The following is a 21436-nucleotide window of genomic DNA, read 5'->3' as shown; positions in this document are numbered from 1 at the left end:
CCAGTCTCTTCCTCTAAGAAACCAACTTTTATCTTGTCATCCTACTCTTGCCCTCTGCTTTTATGCTCATCATCAGGTCCCACGTTCTCTTTGGCTCCTCTTTATTTTTTAATAATCCCTTGTTGGTTTTAACATGTTCCTAGGCTTTCAATGTGAACCTTTAGTTTTGAAATAGCATGCCTTGGTTGGGAATTCTGAGAAACTTCTGGAAACGTCTGCCTGTGCTTACCAACGGTGTGCTTTGTTAATCAGATTTCCCAGATCACTGTAGACAAAACTGCCTTCATATCTTAGTGATGAGCTTTATTTAATATATGAGTTTCAGACCCTTATCACGTTCAACTCAACATTAAATTCTCCAGTGTTGCGATAACTCTTTCCCAGAGTGTCCTTCAGCAAAGAGTTGCAAGGTGTCATTGACTCTGCTTTTAAACAGCATTCGCTCACCAATATCCTGCTCACCAACGTTTCATTCAGCTTTTGCTCAGCTTTCCGGGTTGCCTCATTATAGGCATGATGTGAAAGCTTTAGAGAGGGTGCAGGGAAGATTTACCAGGGTGTTGCCCAGATTAGAGAGCATGTCTTATAAGGATGGGTTCAGCAAGCTAGGCCTTTTCTGAACAGAAGGAGGGTGAGGTGTGACTTGCTAGAGGTGTGCAAGATGATAAAAGACATAGATCAATAGCCGAAGATTTTTTCCCAGGACGGAAATGGCTAAATACAGGAGTGCATGACTTTAAGCTGATTGGAGTTTTTGCTAGGCCATTGAGTCGAGCATACCAATTCTATCAGTCTGATTTCCCCTCTCCTTTTGTCTCTGTACTATTCTCTCATACAGGCCCAACAACTCCCCAGGCTGCCGGGTCTTTCACCTCCACTACAGGGAGTTTATTTACAGGGGTCACCACCGATTGCTAGGAACTGACAGATCTGTTTCTGCACTGTAAAATTCTGACTCTATGTCAATCAATGTACCAGCATGTCAATTGTGAGGAACCAGGGCAACGGGAGGGGGGACGCCCACTGTCACAGAAGGGAAGTGCGGAGTGTAAACAGACTGCAGACTGCTCAGGGTGGGATCTGCCACTCAGAACCAGCTGGCCCATTAAACTGCTGATTTTACTGGTCTGGAGGGCATCAGTTCCAACAACTTACAGGGAGAACAAAGCATTGAGAAAAAGCATTCCTTTAGGTGGGCAACTACTGAGACTTCCTGAACAATCATTCCCTCAGGGCACATACCGCCAGGTTCAGGAACAGTTATTACCTACAGATTCACTGCAGTTCCTCAGCCAGTCTACTCCAATGACACCTACTGAACCTGTGATTTTACCACTCACCGGGACACGACAGCACGCCTTCATCCATGTCCTACATCACCGTCACTGGGAAACAAACATTTCCCTCATCACTGCCCACAGGAAGTTTAATTTTCTTCCTGTTCCTCACCACACAAGTCTTTCAACATCTCCACCTTCTGAGTCAAGGTCTTTACTCAGCATTGCTGACCACACTGTGCAATAATAGAAACACCACACACCCTAGATCGAGCCCCCATGCCCCAGATTGAAACCCCACACCACAGATTGAACCCCCACACCCCAGATCGAAACCTCACGCCACCAGATCGAAACCCGACACCACCAGGCTTAGATATTCCACCTCCATTTCCATTTTCTCCTGGCTGTCCTTCCACAAGGGAATGTTAATATCCCAGGAATATTTTGTCCCCAGCTCTGGTTAACTCAATACCTTATCTCCGGTTCTAACCCATCTCATTCTGTTTCTGCATGCTTCTTCTGAATTCTCTGGGTATTTGGATAAAGGGCCTTTAATTTTCCCTCCTCCCTTGCTCTGACTCTTGCTGGTGAGTATTCTTTGTCCTCTCCTGCTACACTGTTGCCTGTCTCCATAATATTTATGTTTGCCCTGGTCCTTCTCTCCTGAGCCTCGGGACTCACACCACCAGGTTCAGGAACAGTTATTACCCCTCAACCATCAGGCTCCTGAACCAAAAGGGATAACTTCACTCAACTTAACTAGCCAAATCACCATGCTGTTCCAATAACCTATAGACCCACTTTTGAGGACTCTTCATCTCATGTTCTCAATATTTATTGCTTATTTATTATTATTATTATTTTTGTATTTAAACAGTTTGTTGTTTATACACACTGGTTGTCCACCCTGTTGATGTGCTCTTTCATTGATTCTATTATGGTTATTGGACTTATTGAGAATGCCTGCAAGAAAATGAATCTCAGTATTGTATATGGTGATGTATACGTACTTTGATAATAAATGTTCTTTCAACTTCGAATTTCTCCCGACCAGGACCCTCTTCCCCCCAGTCTCTGAGTTTAAAGCCCTCCCTAGACCCTATTCCTCTGGTCTTCCATGGCGATGGTCCCAGTACTATTCAAGTGAAGCTTGTTCATTTGAAGTGTCCTCCTTCTCCATCATTTGTCCCGTTCCCCCATGGACTGAAGCCCATTTCTCCCACACCAACCTCCAAGCACATTCAGCTCTTTATTCTGTTGACCTTATGCCAGTAGCCATGGTTTAGCTCAGTGGTCCCCAACCACCGGGCCACAAAGTACGTGCTACCGGGCTGTGAGGAAATATGATTTGGCGATATGAAACGATATGAGTCAGCTGCACCTTTCCTCATTCCCTGTCTCACACTGTTGAACTTGAAATAACCTACCAAATCATACCAAATAACACATAAAACCTAAAATAACACTAAAATATAGTAAAAGCAGGAATGATATGATAAATACACAGCCTATATAAAGTAGAAATAATGTATGTACAGTGTAGTTTCACTTAACAGAATCGGGAAGATTAAGCCAAAACCAATTTGTAGAAAATAAATTGGCACGTAGACGCATGCACGCACAGGTGCCCGCGCAATGGTCATGGTCATGGTAGTCTTTCTCGGGGTAAACACAAGTGTCCCGTATTTGACTGTTACTTTTGTCCCTTATTTGGGAGTGAGAAAGTTGGCAACCCTACTTGAACCCCGCCCCCGTCGGCCGGTCCGTAAGAATCTTGTCAATATTAAACCGCCCCGCGGTGCAGAAAGGGTTGGGGACCCCTGGTTTAGCTGATAGTCATTGATAGGTATCTTCACGGGAATGCTTTATAATGTGCACTGTGACACCATTACTCCCTCAACAGAGACTTCTTTGTCCTCCCCATACCATTGGTTCCACATGGACAACAGTTGGGTCTTTTTCCTCCCATTCCAAATTCCTCTTCAGCTCCTAGGAAATGTCCATTATCCTGGCACTGACAGACATCTGAACCCCAGACCCACTCTTGTTCTACTTTCCTCTTCACTCCCCTTGTACTGTCGGTCTTGCTTTGTTTGCTTCACTCTGCACACTGGCTGCAGGAGTCTCGGATCAGGTGAACAAGAGCAGCCATTGTTACCTCCTGTTCCCTCCTACCTTTCTCAGTTGGAACCATGCCCTTCTGTTCTTGTGTACGAAACGTTCTCCCTGTCTGATGCTGTGCCCATCTCAGGCCACAGCTCATTCCTGGAGCTACAGATGTGGTGTCACGGGTCACACACACGGTAGACACAACACATTACCTGTCTGTCATCTCCGACATTACTTACTTCCTTTAATTAGAAAATGTTTTCCAACTGTCAATTTATAATTTTCTGTTACATCTTCGTTCAGTTAATAATCTATTTTTAACATTTTTATTTGTATATTCTGCATTGCATTATAACTAGGTGTGAATACTAACACAACTGAGCTTCTCCAACGAGCGCTGTATGAGGTCATTCTTATCCTTGGCCATTGGGCTCTATAATGAGTCACCCTACAGCCGGGGAAGTGATGACCCCTCCCCTCCTGTTAGACTGTTTGAGATAACTTATTTCTTATTCTTTCTACTTCTGTTCTAATATTTATGTCTGTGTACTTGTATTGCTACTGTGATACTGTAATTTCCTTTGGAATAAATAAAGTATCTATCTTCCATAATCGTGAGGTAATGTATAAAACCCTGGCTAGGCCACACTTAGAATATTGTGGTCACTTCTGTTTGCCTCGTTATTCAGAGGATGTGGAAGCTTTAGAGACGGTGGCCGGGTTGAGATTGTGGGAGTGCAGGGACAGGGAGGGGAGGGGCTGAAAGAAGTGAGAGATCAGTAGAAACAACTTGCTACAGTCTGGCCTTTAAGGGGCTCTATAATGAGTCAACCTATATCTGGAGAAGTGATGACTCTTCCTGTTACACTGTTTGAGGTAACTTTTTAAAAATTCTTTCTTACTTCTCTTCTAGTATTTGTATATCCTAGCTCTGATTTATCTTTTCTCTCTGAGAGAATGATTTAGACAGCCATATATTTTGTTTTTTACCGATCGATTGATGAAGATTCTGCACTGATTTCTGCCTCAGATATTGATGAATGCCACTCCAGCCCGTGTGAGAATGGAGCCACTTGTGTCGATGGAACCAATTCCTTCACCTGCCTCTGTTTACCCAGTTACACTGGCAGCCTGTGCGAAGAAGGTAAGGGAGTTCATCCCCTTATCCCACTTCATTCAGCTCATCTCAGCACATCCCAGTCCATCCCAGCACAATCCAGCTCATCCAGCTCACCAAGCACATCCCAGCACAATCCAACTCATCTCAGCACGTCCCAGGCCAGCCCAGCGCATTCCAATTTACCAGCTCACCAGGCACATCCCAGCACAATCCAGTTCACCAGGCACATCCCAGCACAATCTAACTCATCTCAGCACATCCCAGCCCATCCCAACACAATCCAACTCATCCAGTTTACCAGGCACATCCCAGCACAATCCAACTCATCTCAGCACGTCCCAGGCCATCCCAGCACATTCCAATTTACCAGCTCACCAGGCACATCCCAGCACAATCCAGCTCACCAGGCACATCCCAGCACAATCCAGCTCACCAGGCACATCCCAGCACAATCCAACTCATCTCAGCACGTCCAAGCCCATCCCAACACAATCCAACTCAAACAACAGGAATTCTGCAGATGCTGGAAATTCAAGCAACACACATAAAAGTTGCTGGTGAACGCAGCAGGCCAGGCAGCATCTCTAGGAAGAGGTGCAGTCGACGTTTCAGGCCGAGACCCTTCGTCAGGACAATCCAACTCATCCAGTTTACCAAGCACATCTCAGCACAATCCAACTCATCTCAGCATGTCCCAGCCCATCCCAACACAATCCAACTCATCCAGTTTACTAGGCACATCCCAGCACAATCTAACTCATGTCAGTACGTCTCAGCCCATCCCAGCATAATCCAGTTCACCAGGCACATCCCAGCACAATTCAACTTTTTCTATTAAATATATTGTAGCCATGTGCTACATGCAGAGCTAGAAATAACGACATGCAGTCTGTAAGTCGCACTCGAGACTTGTTTATTCAAACTTCGCGGCACTGGCTTTTAAGCAGTTCCCTTCCAGCCCTCTCCAGGCAGAAATGACATCAGAGGTGCATTACAAATGTCCGTCCCCGCGCGAGGGCTATTTTGTGAGCCGGTTCGCTTGTGTAGAAAGTGGATCGCCACAATATTCCTTTTTTTAAGTAATATATGGGTCGGCACAACATCGAGGGCTGAAGGGCCTGTACTGTGCTGTAGTATTCTAGTGTCTAGTGTCTAACTCATCTCAGCACGTCCCAGCACATCCCAGCACATTCCAACTTATCCGGTTCACCAGGCACATCCCAGCACAATCCAACTCATCTCAGCACCTCCCAGTCCATCCCAGCACATTCCAACTTACCAGCTCACCAGGCACATCCCAGCACATTCCAACTCACTTCACCTAGTCACAGCATATCCTACCTTATCCCAACTCATCGCAGCCCATCCCAAGTCATGCCACCTCATCCCGTCACATCCCATTACATCTCAGAACATCCTCCAGTAGTTTGTGTGTGATGCTCTGGATGAGCAGCATCTGCAGAACCTCATGTGTTTAAGGTTTCAGGGCTGTGTGTCAGACACGGCTATAAGCAGCACTGGGGCCCCACAGGGGATTGTATTGGCTGTCTTCCTGTTTACCCCGTATACCTCGGTCTATCGATACAACACTGAGTCATGGCATCTGCAGAAATACTCTGATGACTCAGCGATAGTTGGGTGTATAAAGGAGGATGAATACAGGGCCTTGGTGGAGGACATTGTCAAATAGTGCAAGCTGAATCATCTGCAGCTCAACATCTGTAAGACAAAGGAGATGGTGGTGGACTTTGGGAAGACGAAGCCTGCACTGCTCCCTGTTACTATTACTAGGATGTGGACATGGTGAGGACCTACAGGTACCTGGGGGTGCACCTGGATGACTGACTTGAGTGGAGCACCAACACAGAGGCTGTGTACAAGAAGGGCCAGAGTTGCCTTTACCTCCTGTGGAGATTGAGGTCCATTGGAGTATGCTGGCCTCAACTTCATATGTTCGACCAGTCTGTTGTCGCCAGTACAATCTTCCATTTTGTGGTGTGCTGGGGCAATGGCATCAACATGGGTGATGCCAACAGGCTCAATAAACTGATTGGAAAGGCTGGATCTGTTATAGGAGTCAAACTGGACACACTGGAGTCTGTGGTAGAACAAAGCTGAGTCCTCCTCTGCTGGACTCTGAATTTCTCCCAGCACACCAGAGGACTTGAAGAAAGTCAGAGTCCAACAGAGGAGGACAAAGGACTTAATTAGGAAAGGGAAAAAAGATTATGAGAGAAAGCTGGCAGGGAACATAAAAACTGACTGTAAAATCTTTTATAGATATGTGAAAAGAAAAAGATTGGTTAAGACAAATGTAGGTCCCTTACAATCAGAAACAGGTGAATTGACCATGGGGAACAAGGACATGGCAGACCAATTGAATAACTACTTTGGTCTGTCTTCACTAAGGAGGACATAAATAATCTTCCAGAAATAGTAGGGGACCGAGGGTCTAGTGAGATGGAGGAACTGAGGGAAATACATGTTAGTAGGGAAATGGTGTTAGGTACATTGACCATAAGACCATAAGACAAAGGAGCAGAAGTAGGCCATTTGGCCCATCGAGTCTGCTCTGCCATTTTATCGTGAGCTGATCCATTTTATCCTATCTAGTCCCACTGCCCCGCCTTCTCACCATAACCTTTGATGCCCTGGCTACTCAGATACCTATCAATCTCTGCCTTAAATACGCCCAATGACTTGGCCTCCACTGCTGCCCGTGGCAACAAATTCCATAGATTCACCACCCTCTGACTAAAAAAATTTCTTTGCATTTCTGTTCTGAAAGGGCGCCCTTCAATCCTGAAGTCATGCCCTCTCGTACTAGACTCCCCCATCATGGGAAACAACTTTGCCACATCCACTCTGTCCATGCCTTTCAACATTCGAAATGTTTCTATGAGGTCTCCCCTCATTCTTCTACACTCCGAGGAATACAGTCGAAGAGCAGACAAACGTTCCTCATATGTTAACCCTCTCATTCCCGGAATCATTCTCGTGAATCTTCTCTGTACCCTCTCCAACGTCAGCACATCCTTTCTTAAATAAGGAGACCAAAACTGCCCACAGTACTCCAAGTGAGGTCTCACCAGCGCCTTATAGAGCCTCAACATCACATCCCTCCTCCTATATTCTATTCCTCTAGAAAAGAATGCCAACATTGCATTCGCCTTCTTCACTACTGACTCAACCTGGAGGTTAACTTTAAGGGAATCCTGTACGAGGACTCCCAAGTCCCGTTGCATCTCAGAACTTTGAATTCTTTCCCCATTTAAATAATAGTCTGCCAGTTTATTTTTCTGCCAAAGTGCATAACTTTTTCATAATCCAGATCGTTGATGTACAATGTAAAAAGAAGTGGCCCCAACACTGATCCCTGTGGAACACCACTGGTAACCGGCAGCCAACCAGAATAGGATCCCTTTATTCCCACTCTCCGTTTCCTGCCAATCATCCAACGCTCTATCCACGTATGTAACTTCCCCATAATTCCATGGGCTCTTATCTTGTTAAGTAGCCTCATGTGTGGCACCTTGTCAAAGGCCTTCTGAAAATCCAAATATACAACATCCACTGCATCTCCCTTGTCTAGCCTACTGGTAATTTCCTCAAAAAATTGTAATAGGTTTGTCAGGCAGGATTTTTCTTTAAGGAATCCATGCTGAGTTCTGCCTATCTTGTCATATGCCTCCAGGTACTCTGTAACCTCATCCTTGACAATCGACTCCAACAACTCCCCAACCACTGACGTCAAGCTAACAGGTCTATAATTTCCTTTTTGCTTCCTTACCCCCTTCTTAAATAGCGGAGTGACATTTGCAATCTTCCAGTCTTCCGGAACCATGCCAGAATCTATCGACTTTTGAAAAATCATCGCTAATGCCTCCGCAATCTCCACAGCTACTTCCTTCAGAACACGAGGGTGCATTCCATCTGGTCCAGGAGATTTATCGACCTTTAGCCTATTCAGCTTCCTGAGTACTTTCTCTGTCGTAATTGTGACTGTGCACACTTCTCTTCCCTGCCACCCTTGAGTGTCCGGTATCCTGTTGTCTTCCTCAGTGAAGACTGATGCAAAATACTTGTTCAGTTCCTCTGCCATCTCCTCATCTCCCATTACAATTTCTCCAGTATCATTTTCTATTGGTCCCATATCTACTCTCACCTGTCTTTTACTCTTTATATACTTGAAAAAGCTTTTAGTATCCTCTTTGATATTATTTGCTAGTTTCCTTTCATAGTTAATCTTTTCTCTCTTAATGACCTTCTTGTTTTCCTTTTGTAAGGTTTTAAAGACTTCCCAATCCTCTGTCTTCCCACTAATTTTTGCTTCCTTGTATGCCCTCTCCTTAGCTTTAACTTTGGCTTTGACTTCTCTTGTCAACCACGGTTGCATCCTTTTTCCACTTGAAAATTTCTTCTTTTTTGGAATATACCTGTCTTGCACATTCCTCATTTTTTGCATAAACTCCAGCCACTGCTGCTGTGCCGTCTTTCCCGCCAGTGTATCTTTCCAGTCAACTTTGGCCAGTTCCCCTCTCATGCCACTGTAATTTCCTTTACTCCACTGAAACACCGACACATCAGATTTCGGCTTCTCTTTTTCTAATTTCACAGTGAACTCAATCATGTTATGATCACTGCCTCCTAAGGGTTCCTTCACCTCAATTTCTCCAATCACCTCCGGTTCATTACACAATACCCAATCCAGTACAGCCGATCCCCTAGTGGGCTCAACAACAAGCTGTTCTAAAAAACCATCTCGCAGACATTCTACAAATTCTCTCTCTTGAGATCCAGTGCCGACCTGATTTTTCCAATCTACTCGCATGTTAAAATCCCCCACAATTATCATAACACTGCCCTTCTGACAAGCCTTTTCTATTTCCAGTTGTAATTTGTAGTCCACATCCCTGCAGCTGTTTGGAGGCCTATAAATAACTGCCATCAGGGTCCTTTTACCCCTGCTATTCCTTAAAGATTCTGCACCTAAATTGAAGAGATTAAAGGCAGATAAATCCCCAGGGCCAGATGGTCTGCATCCCAGAGTGCTTAAGGAAATAGCCCAAGAAATAGTGGATGCATTAGTGATAATTTTTCAAAACTCTTTAGATTCTGGATTAGTTCCTGAGGATTGGAGGGTGGCTAATGTAACCCCACTTCTTAAAAAAGGAGGGAGAGAGAAACTGGAGAATTATAGACCTGTAAGCCTGACTTCGGTGGTGGGGAAAATGCTAGAGTTAGTTATCAAAGATGTGATAACAGCACATTTGGAAAGCGGTGAAATCATCGGACAAAGTCAGAATGGATTTGTGAAAGGGAAATCATGTCTGATGAATCTCATAGAATTTTTTGAGGATGTAACTAGTAGAGTGGATAGGGGAGAACCAGTGGATGTGGTACATTTGGATTTTCAAAAGGCTTTTGACAAGGTCCCACACAAGAGGTTAGTGTGCAAACTTAAAGCACACGGTATAGGGGATATGGTATTGATGTGGATAGAGAATTGGTTGGCAGACAGGAAGCAAAGAGTGGGAATAAACAGGACCATTTCAGAATGGCAGGCAATGACTAGTGGGGTACCGCAAGGCTCAGTGCTGGGACCCCAGTTGTTTACAATATATATTAATGACTTAGACGAGGGAATTAAATGCAGCATCTCCAAGTTTGCATATGACATGAAGCTGGGCGGCAGTGTTAGCTGCGAGGAGGATGCTAAGAGGATGCAGGGTGACTAGGATAGGTTAGGTGAGTGGACAAATTCATGGCAGATGCAATTTAATGTGGATAAATGTGAGGTTATCGACTTTGGTGGCAAGAACAGGAAAACAGATTATTATCTGAATGTGGCCAATTAGGAAAAGGGGAGGTGCAACGAGACCTGGATGTCATTGTACACCAGTCATTGAAAGTGGGCATGCAGGTACAGCAGGCGATGAAAAAGGCGAATGGTATGCTGGCATTCATAGCAAGAGGATTCGAGTACAGGAGCAGGGAGGTACTACTGCAGTTGTACAAGGCCTTGGTGAGACCACACCTGGAGTATTGTGTGCAGTTTTGGTCCCCTAATCTGAGGAAAGACATTCTTGCCATAGAGGGGGTACAAAGAAGGTTCACCAGATTGATTCCTGCGATGGCAGGACTTTCATATGATGAAAGACTAGATCGACTAGGCTTATACTCTCTGAAATTTAGAAGATTAAAGCAAAATCCTGCCTGACAAACCTATTACAATTTTTTGAGGAAATTACCAGTAAGCTAGACAAGGGAGATGCAGTGGATGTTGTATATTTGGATCTTCAGAAGGCCTTTGACTAGGTGCCACACATGAGGCTACTTAACAAGATAAGAACCCATGGAATTAAGGGAAAGTTACATATGTGGATAGAGCATCGGCTGATTGACAGGAAACAGAGAATGGGAATAAAGAGATCCTATTCTGGTTGGCTGCTGGTTACCAGTGGTGTTCCACAGGGGTCTGTGTTGGGGCCGCTTCTTTTTACATTGTACATCAACGATTTGGATTATGGAATAGATGGCTTTGTGGCTAAGTTTGCTGACAATACGAAGATAGGTGGAGGGGCCGGTAGTGCTGAGGAAATGGAGAGTCTGCAGAGAGACTTGGATAGATTGGAAGAATGGGCAAAGAAGTGGCAAATGAAATGCAATGTTGGAAAGTGTATAGTTATGCACTTTGGCAGAAGAAATAAACGGGCGGACTATTATTTAAATAGGGAAAGAATTCCAAGTTCTGAGATGCAACGGGACTTGGGAGTCCTCGTACAGGATACCCTTAAGGTTAACCTCCAGGTTGAGTCGGTAGTGAAGAAGGCGAATGCAATGTTGGCATTCATTTCTAGAGGAATAGAGTATAGGAGCAGGGATGTGATGTTGAGGCTCTATAAGGTGCTGGTGAGACCTCACTTGGAGTACTGTGGGCAGTTTTGGTCTCCTTATTTAAGAAAGGATGTGCTGACATTGGAGAGGGTACAGAGAAGATTCACTAGAATGATTCCGGGAATGAGAGGGTTAACATATGAGGAACGTTTGTCCGCTCTTGGACTGTATTCCTTGGAGTGTAGAAGAATGAGGGGAGACCTCATAGAAACATTTCGAATGTTGAAAGGCATGGACAGAGTGGATGTGGCAACGTTGTTTCCCATGATGGGGGAGTCTAGTATGAGAGGGCGTGACTTAAGGATTGAAGGGCACTCATTCAGAACAGAAATGCAAAGAAATTTTTTTAGTCAGAGGGTGGTGAATCTATGGAATTTGTTGCCACGGGCAGCAGTGGAGGCCAAGTCATTGGGTGTATTTACGGCAGAGATTGATAGGTATCTGAGTAGCCAGGGCATCAAAGATTATGGTGAGAAGGCGGGGGAGTGGGACTAAATGGGAGAATGGATCAGCTCATGATAAAATGGCAGAGCAGACTCGATGGGCCGAATGGCCGACTTCTGCTCCTTTGTCTTATGGTCTTATTGAGGGGGGATCTTATTGAAATGTATAAAATTCTAAAGGGATTGGGCAGGCCAGATGCAGGAAGAGTATTCCCGATGTTGGGGAAGTCCAGAACGAGGGGTCACAGTTTTGGGATAAAGGAGAAGCCTTTTAGGACCGAGATGAGGAAAAATTTCTTCACACAGAGAGTGGTGAATCTGTGGAATTCTCTGCCACAGGAAACAGTTGAGGCCTGTTCATTGGCTATATTTAAGAGGGAGTTAGATATGGCCCTTGTGGCTAAAGGGATCAGAGGGTATGGAGGGAAGGCTGGTACAGGGTTCTGAGTTGGATGATCAGCCATGATCATACTGAATGGCGGTGCAGGCTCGAAGAGCTGAATGGCCTACTCCTGCACCTATTTTCTATGTTTCTATTGAAAGACCCTACGGAAAATCCTGGCAATTCTGGACATTGTTTCTCACCCTCTGTATGCTACCTTGGCTGAACAGAGGAACACTTTTAGTAATAGACTAAGACAACTAAACTGCTCTAAAAAGCGCTGTACGAGGTCATTCTTACCCTCGGCCATTAGGCTCTATAACGAGTCAACCTATAGCTGGGGAAGTGATGACCCCCTCCTGTTAGGCTGTTTGAGATAACTTATTTTTAAATTCTATCTTACTTCTCTTCTAATATTTATATCTGTGCACTTGTAATGCTATTGACACTGTAATTTCCTTCGGGATCAATAAAGTATCTATGTATCTTTGCAGTGGAGTAACTGAACTCTCCCTTGTCCCCCAGATACGGAGGGCTGTGATCACAACTGGCAGAAATTCCTGGGACATTGTTACCGGTACTTCTCTCACCGACGCCTGTGGGAAAACGCGGAGAAGGACTGCCGCAGTCATGGAGCTCACCTGGTCAGCATTCACTCTGTCGAGGAGAAGGAATTCCTGAATGGTGAGAATTCCCAGTGTTTGTATTGGATGACTTTTCATCATGATGGTCCCCAGCCTGCCGTTACCACCCACAGTCCCCAGACCCAATCATTTGTTCTCAGCATGCCGTGAGGCGGTTTTCTCTTCACACTTCTAATGCTTCAAATGACGAAGTGTGGTCCGGAAGGACTGTTTGGGGCCCTGAATGGTGGTAAGGGAGGAAGTGTAAGGGCATGTGTAGCACTTGTTCCGCTTACCATTCAGGGCCCCAAACAGTCCTTCCAGGTGAGGCAACACTTCACCTGTGAGTCGACTGGGGTGATATACTGCGTCCGGTGCTCCCGATGTGGCCTTTTATATATTGGCGAGACCCGACGCAGACTGGGAGACAGCTTTGCTGAACATCTACGCTCTGTCTGCCAGAGAAAGCAGGATCTCCCAGTGGCCACACATTTTAATTCCACATCCCATTCCCATTCTGACATGTCCATCCACGGCCTCCTCTACTGTAAAGATGAAGCCACACTCAGGTTGGAGGAACAACACCTTATATTCCATCTGGGTAGCCTCCAACCTGATGGCATGAACATCGACTTCTCCAACTTCCGCTAGGCCCCACCTCCCCCTCGTATCCCATCTGTTACTCTTTTTTATGCACACATTCTTTCTCTCACTCTCCTTTTTCTCCCTCTGTCCCTCTGAATATACCTCTTGCCCATCCTCTGGGTCCCCCCCCCTTGTCTTTCTTCCCGGACCTCCTGTCCCATGATCCTCTCGTATTCCCTTTTGCCAATCACCTGTCCAGCTCTTGGCTCCATCCCTCCCCCTCCTGTCTTCTCCTATCATTTTGGATCTCCCCCTCCCCCTCCAACTTTCAAATCCCTTACTCACTCTTCCTTCAGTTAGTCCTGACGAAGGGTCTCGGCCTGAAACGTCGATTGCACCTCTTCCTAGAGATGCTGCCTGGCCTGCTGCGTTCACCAGCAACTTTGATGTGTGTTGCTTGAATTTCCAGCATCTGCAGAATTCCTGTTGTTTGCAGCCTGGTTTCTGTTGTTCGGAAAAACAACTGAAGAGGGTTGGGGACATGACCTGCTGAGTTCCCCGGCACTGGGTGTGTGCTTATAGGGACGGGGACACGATCTGCTGAATTCCCCAGGACTTGCTGTGTGTTTATAGGGACAGGGACATGACCTGCTGATTGTTTCCAGAAGTTTATCTTCTCAAGTCAGGCAAACACCTCCCCATCCACCCACCCATCATACGAACCATCAACCCCACCCCAACTGCCAACCATGCTACCCATAACCTCATCCACTGCAACACCCACTCCTACCACCATCCACCAAACCCTCACCCACCTCACAACACTCCGACCACATCTGCCCCAGCATCCATCCTCTCCAACCACCACCCTCATTTCTACACTCACCTACCTGCCCCTCACCAGCCTTACCTCTACTCCACCTCTACCCCACCTCCCACACAAAATTGCAACTTGCTGTGTGTGGGACCTGCAGCAGGAGAGGCCATTTGGCCCCTTTGTTATTACTTGCCCTGGGTAGACACCTGATTAATCCAAACTCTCGAGAACTTTGGCTTCTATCTGACAAGATCCTGCTCTGGAGTTGGTGGAGCTGAATTTCTGCATCCTCGCTGGCAGTGGGAACACTGAGGGGGTGAGGGGTTACTGAGGAGAGACGAACAGAGTGGTGATCGAAGACCATAAGATTTAGGAGCAGAAGTAGGCCATTCAGCCCATCGAGTCTGCTCTGCCATTCAATCATGGGCTGATCCAATTCTATCAGTCATCCCCACTCCCTTGCCTTCTCCCCATACCCTTTGATACCCTGGCTAATCAAGAACCTATCTATCTCTGCCTTAAAGGCACCCAATGACTTGGCCTCCACAGCCGCTCATGGCAATAAATTCAACAGATTTACCACCCTCTGACTAAAGTAATTTCTCTGCATCTCTGTTCTAAATGGACATCCCTCAATCTTGAAATCATGCCCTCTTGTCCTAGACTCTCCTTCCATGGGAAATAACTTTGTCATATCTAATCTGTTCAGGCATTTTAACATTCTGAATATTTCTATGAGATCCCCCCTCATTCTCCCGAACTCCAGGGAATACAGCCCGTGAGCTGCCAGATATTCCTCATATGGTAACAAGATGCTGGAATGGACATCCACTGTACTGAATTGACTTTATTACCTTCATCTTTCATATACATGAGGAGTATAAATCCATTTAAATGTGCAATGTATAGTAATTTGCAATAAATAGTATGTACAACAGGACAGTCAATATAACATAGAAATACAATTGTATCAGCCTGAAATAATCAGTCTGGTGGCCTGGTGGAAGAATCTGTCCTGGAGCCTGTTGGTTCTGGCTTTTATGCTGCAGTACTGTTTCCCGGATGGTAGTAGCTAGAACAGTTTGTGGTTGGGGTGACTCTGGTCTCCAATGATCCTTCGGGCCCTTTTTATACACCTGTCTTTGTAAATGTCCTGAATAGTGGGAAGTTCACAACTACAGATGTGCTGGGCTGTCCACACCACTCTCTGCAGAGTCCTGCGATTGAGGGAAGTATAGTTCCCATACCAGCCAGTCAGGATGCTCTCAATTGTGCCCCTGTAGAAAGTTCTTAGAATCTTGGGGCTCATACCGAACTTCTTCAACCATCTGAGGTGAAAGAGGTGCTGTTGTGCCTTTTCCACCACACAGTCAGTATGTACAGACCACGTGAGATTCTCGGTGACATTTACGCCAAGGATCTTAAAGCTGTTCACCCTCTGAACCCCAGATCCATTGATGTCAATGGGGCGAGCCTGTCTCCATTCCCCCTGTAGTCCACAACCTGCTCCTTTGATTTTGCGACACTGAGGGAGAGCAGCAGCTATAAGGAGAGTCACTGCTTCAGACCAGTGGCTATTCACCAGATGTGGCCAGTGGCTAGTTACCAGATGTGGCTAGTGGTTATTCACCAGATGTGGCCAGTGGCTAGTCACCAGGTGTGGCCAGTGGTGAGAATCAATGTGCTGACATCTGGGGATGGACTCGGAAGACTTGTCTATGCAAGAGGCAGGGAGGGACAGCGACATCTGAACTAAGACGAATGGGGTGCCATCATAGCATGGTGGTTAGTGAGATGCTATTACAGCTCAGGCCATTGGAGTTTGGAGTTCATTCCTGGCATCCTCTGTCAGCATATTTGTACATTTCTCCCCGTGTGTGCGTGAATTTCCTCTGGATGCTCCAGGACTGGTTCCACACTGCATTTCTAAATTAATTAATTAAATCAGGAAAACCCTGCTGCCCTGTTAGCCTCTGTGAAGGATTTGCCATTTCTCATGTCCACATTGCGTCACAGAGCATCACAACACGGCCTTTTGAGCCATCCAGTCCATGCTGACCCATTCACCCATTCGAGCACTGTGAGAGGGGAAGAGAAGTCAGAAATGATAGCAAAAGTTACTCATACAATGAACTGGGGAGCTTGAAACTTCTGTTTGTTCTGGGAACAGGGCTGAGTCGGGAGTACGTCTGGATCGGTCTGAATGACAGGACTATCGAGGATGACTTCCAGTGGACAGACGGCACCCCTTTGGTGAGTTTGGATCAGGCAGTCCGTGAACCCTTCGTGGCCATAGGGACTTGAATTAGAATTCATCCCATCTTGTCGTTCAAGCCCAGCCAAAGAAACCTGAGGCCAGGACCAAGCTGTGGTGAATGGTGGGACAGTGGCTGGGGGCTGCAGGGACCTGGCAGCTTGTGTCTGCCGTTCGGCAAGTCCCAGACACAATGAGCTGCTGGTTGTGGTGTGTGAGATCCTGCTCTGCATGGATAGGCTGTCCCATCCGGAAAATTCCAGCTGCCCTGAGGTTGTACTCAGTACATTATTACATGAAAATATTATTATTCTGTGTTCTCCTGGTTACGAGGTCCTGAGCAGGCACCGCTCCCTTTCCTCCATCAGGACCCAACACAAAGGCAAATTTCCTTTACTCTGACCGAGTGCTCTATGTGACGATCAGTACCCACCCACCCATTTTATACACGCTGGCCCGTTCTGTAACCCACTAGCCCATTGCGTAACCATTTCCCACCCACTGGCCCATTCCGTAACCCGCTGACCCATTCCGTAACCATTTCCTACCCACTGAACCATTCCGTATCCGGCTGGCCCATTCCGTACCCTGCTGAACCATTCTGTAACTATTTTCTACCCACTAAACCATTTCGTATCCCGCTGAACCATTCCGTAAACCGTGGAACCATTCCGTAACCATTTCCTACCTGCTGAACCATTCCGTAGCCCACTGAACCATTCCATACCCCGCTGAACCATTCTGTAACCCGCTGAACCATTCTGTACCCATTCTCTGCCCGCCAACATTTGCCAATGTTATCAGTTTGCGTTCACCCGTTAGAATCAGTCCTTCAACAACATATCTTATTGAGGAAAGGTTGAGTGAGCCAAGGCTCCTCTCTTTGGAGTGAAGGAGGATGAGAAGTGACTGGATTGTGGTGTACAAGATGATAAGAGACACAGATAGAGTGGACAGCCAGAGACTTTCCCAGTGCAGAAATAGCGAATACCAGGGGGCATACTGTGGCTTGCCATGGTGGTGTAATGGTTAGTGTGATACTAATACAGCTCAAGCGTTGGAATTTGGATTTCAATTCCAGCACCTCTGGTAAGGAGTTTGTATGTTCTCCCCTTGGCCATATGAGTTTCCCCAGCTGCTCTGGTTTCTGTAGATGTCCCGATTATTAGTTCAATTGGTCCATAACTCCATAAGACCATAGACACAGGAGCAGAATTAGGCCATTCAGCCCATCAAGTCTGCTCTGCCATTCCATCATGGCTGATTCCGGATCCCACTGATCCCCATACACCTGCCTTCTCGCCATATCCTTTGATGTCCTGACTGATCAGAAAATGATCAACTTCCACCTTAAATATACCCACAGACTTCGCCTCAACCACCATCTGTGGCAGAGCATTGCACAGATTCACTACTCTCTGGCTAAAAAAAATTCCTCCTTACTTCCATTTTAAAAGGTTGCCTTCAATTTTGAGGCTCTGAACTCTGGTTCTGGGCAGCAGCACCAGGGGAAACATCCTCTTCATATTCACCCTGTCTAGTCCTTTCAACATCCTCTCCACACGCACCCTATCTAGTCCTTTCAATCTTCGGTAGGTTTCAATGAGATCCCCTCACATTCTTTTAAATTCCAGTGAGTATAAGCCTAAAGCTGCTAAACATTCCTCATATGTCGACCCCTTCATTCCTTGTGAACCTCCTCGGGACTCTGTCCAATGACAACACATCCTTTTTGAGATATAGGGCCCAAAACTGTTGACAATACTCTTAGTGTGGCCTGACTAGTGTCTTATAAAGTCTCAGCTTTATCTCCTTGCTTTTATAGCCTGAACAAAGTCCAGTGCAGCTTTTGAATCAAAAAATGTACGAGGAGGAGAATTAGCAGGAAAAACTTTAATTTTTGTCGGATACCTCAAAGAGGGAAAAAGTTTCAAAATTGCATTTGCCTTCTTTACCACAGGCTTAACCAGTACGTTAACCTTCTGGGAGTCTTACTCGAGGACTCCCAAGTACTTCTGCACCTCTGACATTTGAACCATCTCCCCTTTTAGATAATAGTCTGCACTATTGTTCCTTTTACCAGAATGCATTATCGTACATTCCCCAACACTGTATTCTATCTGTCACTGTATTGCCCATTCTTCAAATGTGTCCAAGTCCTGCTTCCTCAGCACTATCTACCCCTCCGTTAACCAAATCATTGACGAACAATGTGGAAAGTAGTGGTCCCATACTGACTTCTGAGGAACACCACTAGTCTCTGGCAACCAACCAGAAAAGGTCCCCTTTTATTCCCATTTGCTGCCTCCCGTCTGTCAGCCATTCCTCTATCCATGCTCGTATTTTTCCTGTAATGCCATGGGATTTTATCTTATTAAGCAGCCTGGCACCTTATCAAATGCCTTCTGAAAATCCAAGTAAATGACATCCACTGCCTCTCCTTTGTCCACCCTGCTTGTTACTTCCTCAAAGAACTCTAACAGATTTGTCAGGCAAGATTTCCCTTCACAGAAACCATGCTGAGTTTGACTTATTTTATCATTAGTCTCCAAATACCCCGAAAACTCATCCTTAATAATAGACTCCAACACTTCCCCAATCACTGAGGTTAGGCCAACAGGCCTATAATTTCCTTTCTTTTGTCTTCCTCCCTTCTTAAAGAGTGGAGTTTCCAGTCCTCCGGGACCATGCCAGAATCAAGTGAGTCTTGAAAGATTATGGCCAATGCATATGTTATCTCTTCTGCAACTTCTCTCAGGACTCTGGGATGTAGTCCATCTGGCCCAGGTGACTTATCCACCTTAAGACCTGTGAGTTTGCCTCACACTCTTTTCTTTGCAATAGCAATGGCACTCACTCCTGCTCTTTGACACTCACCGACCTCTGGCACACTGCTAATGTCTTCCACAGTAAAGACTGATGCTAAGTAGCCATCAAATTCATCTACCATTTCTTTGTCCCCAATTACCACCTCACCAGCATCATTTTCCAGTGGTCCAAAATCAACTCTCACCTCAATCTTACTCTTTTGGTAACCTGCTTTATATTATTGGCTAGTTTGCCCTCATATTTCACCTTCTCCCTCCTTATAGCTTTTTTATTTGCATTTTGTTGAATTTTAAAAGCTTCCCAATCTTCCAACTTCCCACTCATTTTTGCTACCTTATATGCCCTTTCCTTGGCTTTTATACAGTCCTTAACTTCCCTTGTCAGCCATGGTTGCCTACCCCTGCCATTTGAGAACAACTTCTTCTGTGGGGCGTATCTACTTTGCGCCTTGTGAACTGTTCCCTTTTCTTTCCAATATTTTTATTAGTTTCTACGTAGAAGAATACAGAGTACAAGAAAGTATATATAAAAGGGTCAAAAAAGATTTTTAAAAACTACCAATTGCATTATATCTATTCATAATAACAATCTCATTACCCCGTATTCATGTAAGCTAGTCAATAGTTACATTGAAATATACTAATTTATTGCAAAAAAGGAGTCTAACCCCTACCAAGACCAAAGCTGTTTATTAAGGAGAAAAAAGGGTAAAATACCTTCTCATATAATAAAAATTAAGGATAGCCAACATCTGAATTTAAACAATGAATTGAAGGTTTTGAAAGTTTTGAAAATAATTCAGAAAAGGTCCCCACAATGTTTGAAAGTCTCGACGAGATTCAGAAATTGAACAATGAATCTTCTCTAAATCTAAGCATGACATAACGTCGCATAACCATTGAGCATGAGTAGGAGGAGAAACATCTTTCCATTTAAACAAAAGCACCCTCCTAGCTATAAGAGAGCTAAAGGCCAAAATATGTAAATCAGATGTCTTCAGCTTGATATCTTGTCCTGCAACAATACCGAATAGGGCTGTCAGAGGATTAGGCTTAAAATTGACTTTGAAAAGTAAAGAAAAAGTTTGAAAAACTTCCTTCCAATATTTTTCAAGACTCAGACAAGTCCAAAACATAGTTCGGCACGAACTAGAAGGGACGAGATGGCCTGTTTCCGTACTGTAATTGTTATTTGGTTATATGGTTATATATAAATTAATGAAGCTTCTCCATTATTACATCTGTCACAGTAGGGAGATATATCCGAATAAAAACAAGAAAGCTTATCTTTAGTCATATGGACGCTATATACCACCTTAAATTATTTGAGGGAATGGCGAGCACATAGTGATAAAGTATTAACCAGTTTAAAAATTTCATTCCAAGTTTCCTCAGATATTGATGTCTGTAAATCTTGTTCCCAGAGATTCTTAATTTTGTCTAAAGGAACATTCCTTGTCTCCAGTAACATACCATAAATATTAGATATTGAACCATTAAGAAAGGGAGTCAAATTAAAAATTATGTCTAGTAAGTTCTTATCTGAGCTTATAGGAAATGCACATAATTGAGATCTTAGAAAGTCTCTGATTTGTAGATATCTAAAAAAGTGAGTTTTGGGTAAGCTATATTTAGCTGACAATTGCTCAAATGAAAAAAGATTTCCTCCAATAAACAGATCCCAAAAACATTTAATACCCAACCTGTCCCATTCTTTAAAAACTAAATCAGTCATGGAGGGCTTAAAAAAATTAGAATAAGTGGGACTTGAAAGGGAAAAGCTCAATAAACCAAAATGTTCTCTAAATTGTATCCAGATCCTCAGAGTATGTTTAACTATTAAATTATCAGTAAGTTTACTTACAAATAAAGGAAGTGAGGATCCAAGAAGACAAATAATAGAAAATTTATTAACAGAGTTAGCTTCTAGAGAAACCCATACTGGACAGTCTACACGATTAATATAATATCGCCAAAATGTAAGATATCATATATTAACTGCCTAGTAATAAAACCTAAAATTAGGTAAGGCTAAACCTCCAGACTTTTTAGGTTTTTGAAGATGAACTTTATTTAAATGAAGACGTTTATTTTTCCA

At 44.7% G+C, this 21436-nt stretch overlaps 1 protein-coding gene across 1 annotated transcript in view; it reads left to right on the top strand.

The window, feature by feature from the left end:
- Positions 1–21436, top strand: part of ncanb (neurocan b) — a 345873-nt gene that overhangs the window by 294512 nt on the left and 29925 nt on the right. Inside the window, exons 11-13 of the mRNA XM_072244299.1 lie at positions 4420–4533; positions 12757–12915; positions 16427–16509. Coding sequence (XP_072100400.1) covers positions 4420–4533; positions 12757–12915; positions 16427–16509 — 356 coding nt within the window. The remainder of the gene's footprint in view (positions 1–4419; positions 4534–12756; positions 12916–16426; positions 16510–21436) is intronic.

Source organism: Mobula birostris, chromosome 26, assembly GCF_030028105.1.
Source record: "Mobula birostris isolate sMobBir1 chromosome 26, sMobBir1.hap1, whole genome shotgun sequence".
Lineage (NCBI taxonomy): Eukaryota > Metazoa > Chordata > Chondrichthyes > Myliobatiformes > Myliobatidae > Mobula > Mobula birostris.
The sequence above is the reverse complement of the archived record's forward strand: the minus strand, read 5'-3'. Positions and strand labels throughout refer to the sequence as shown.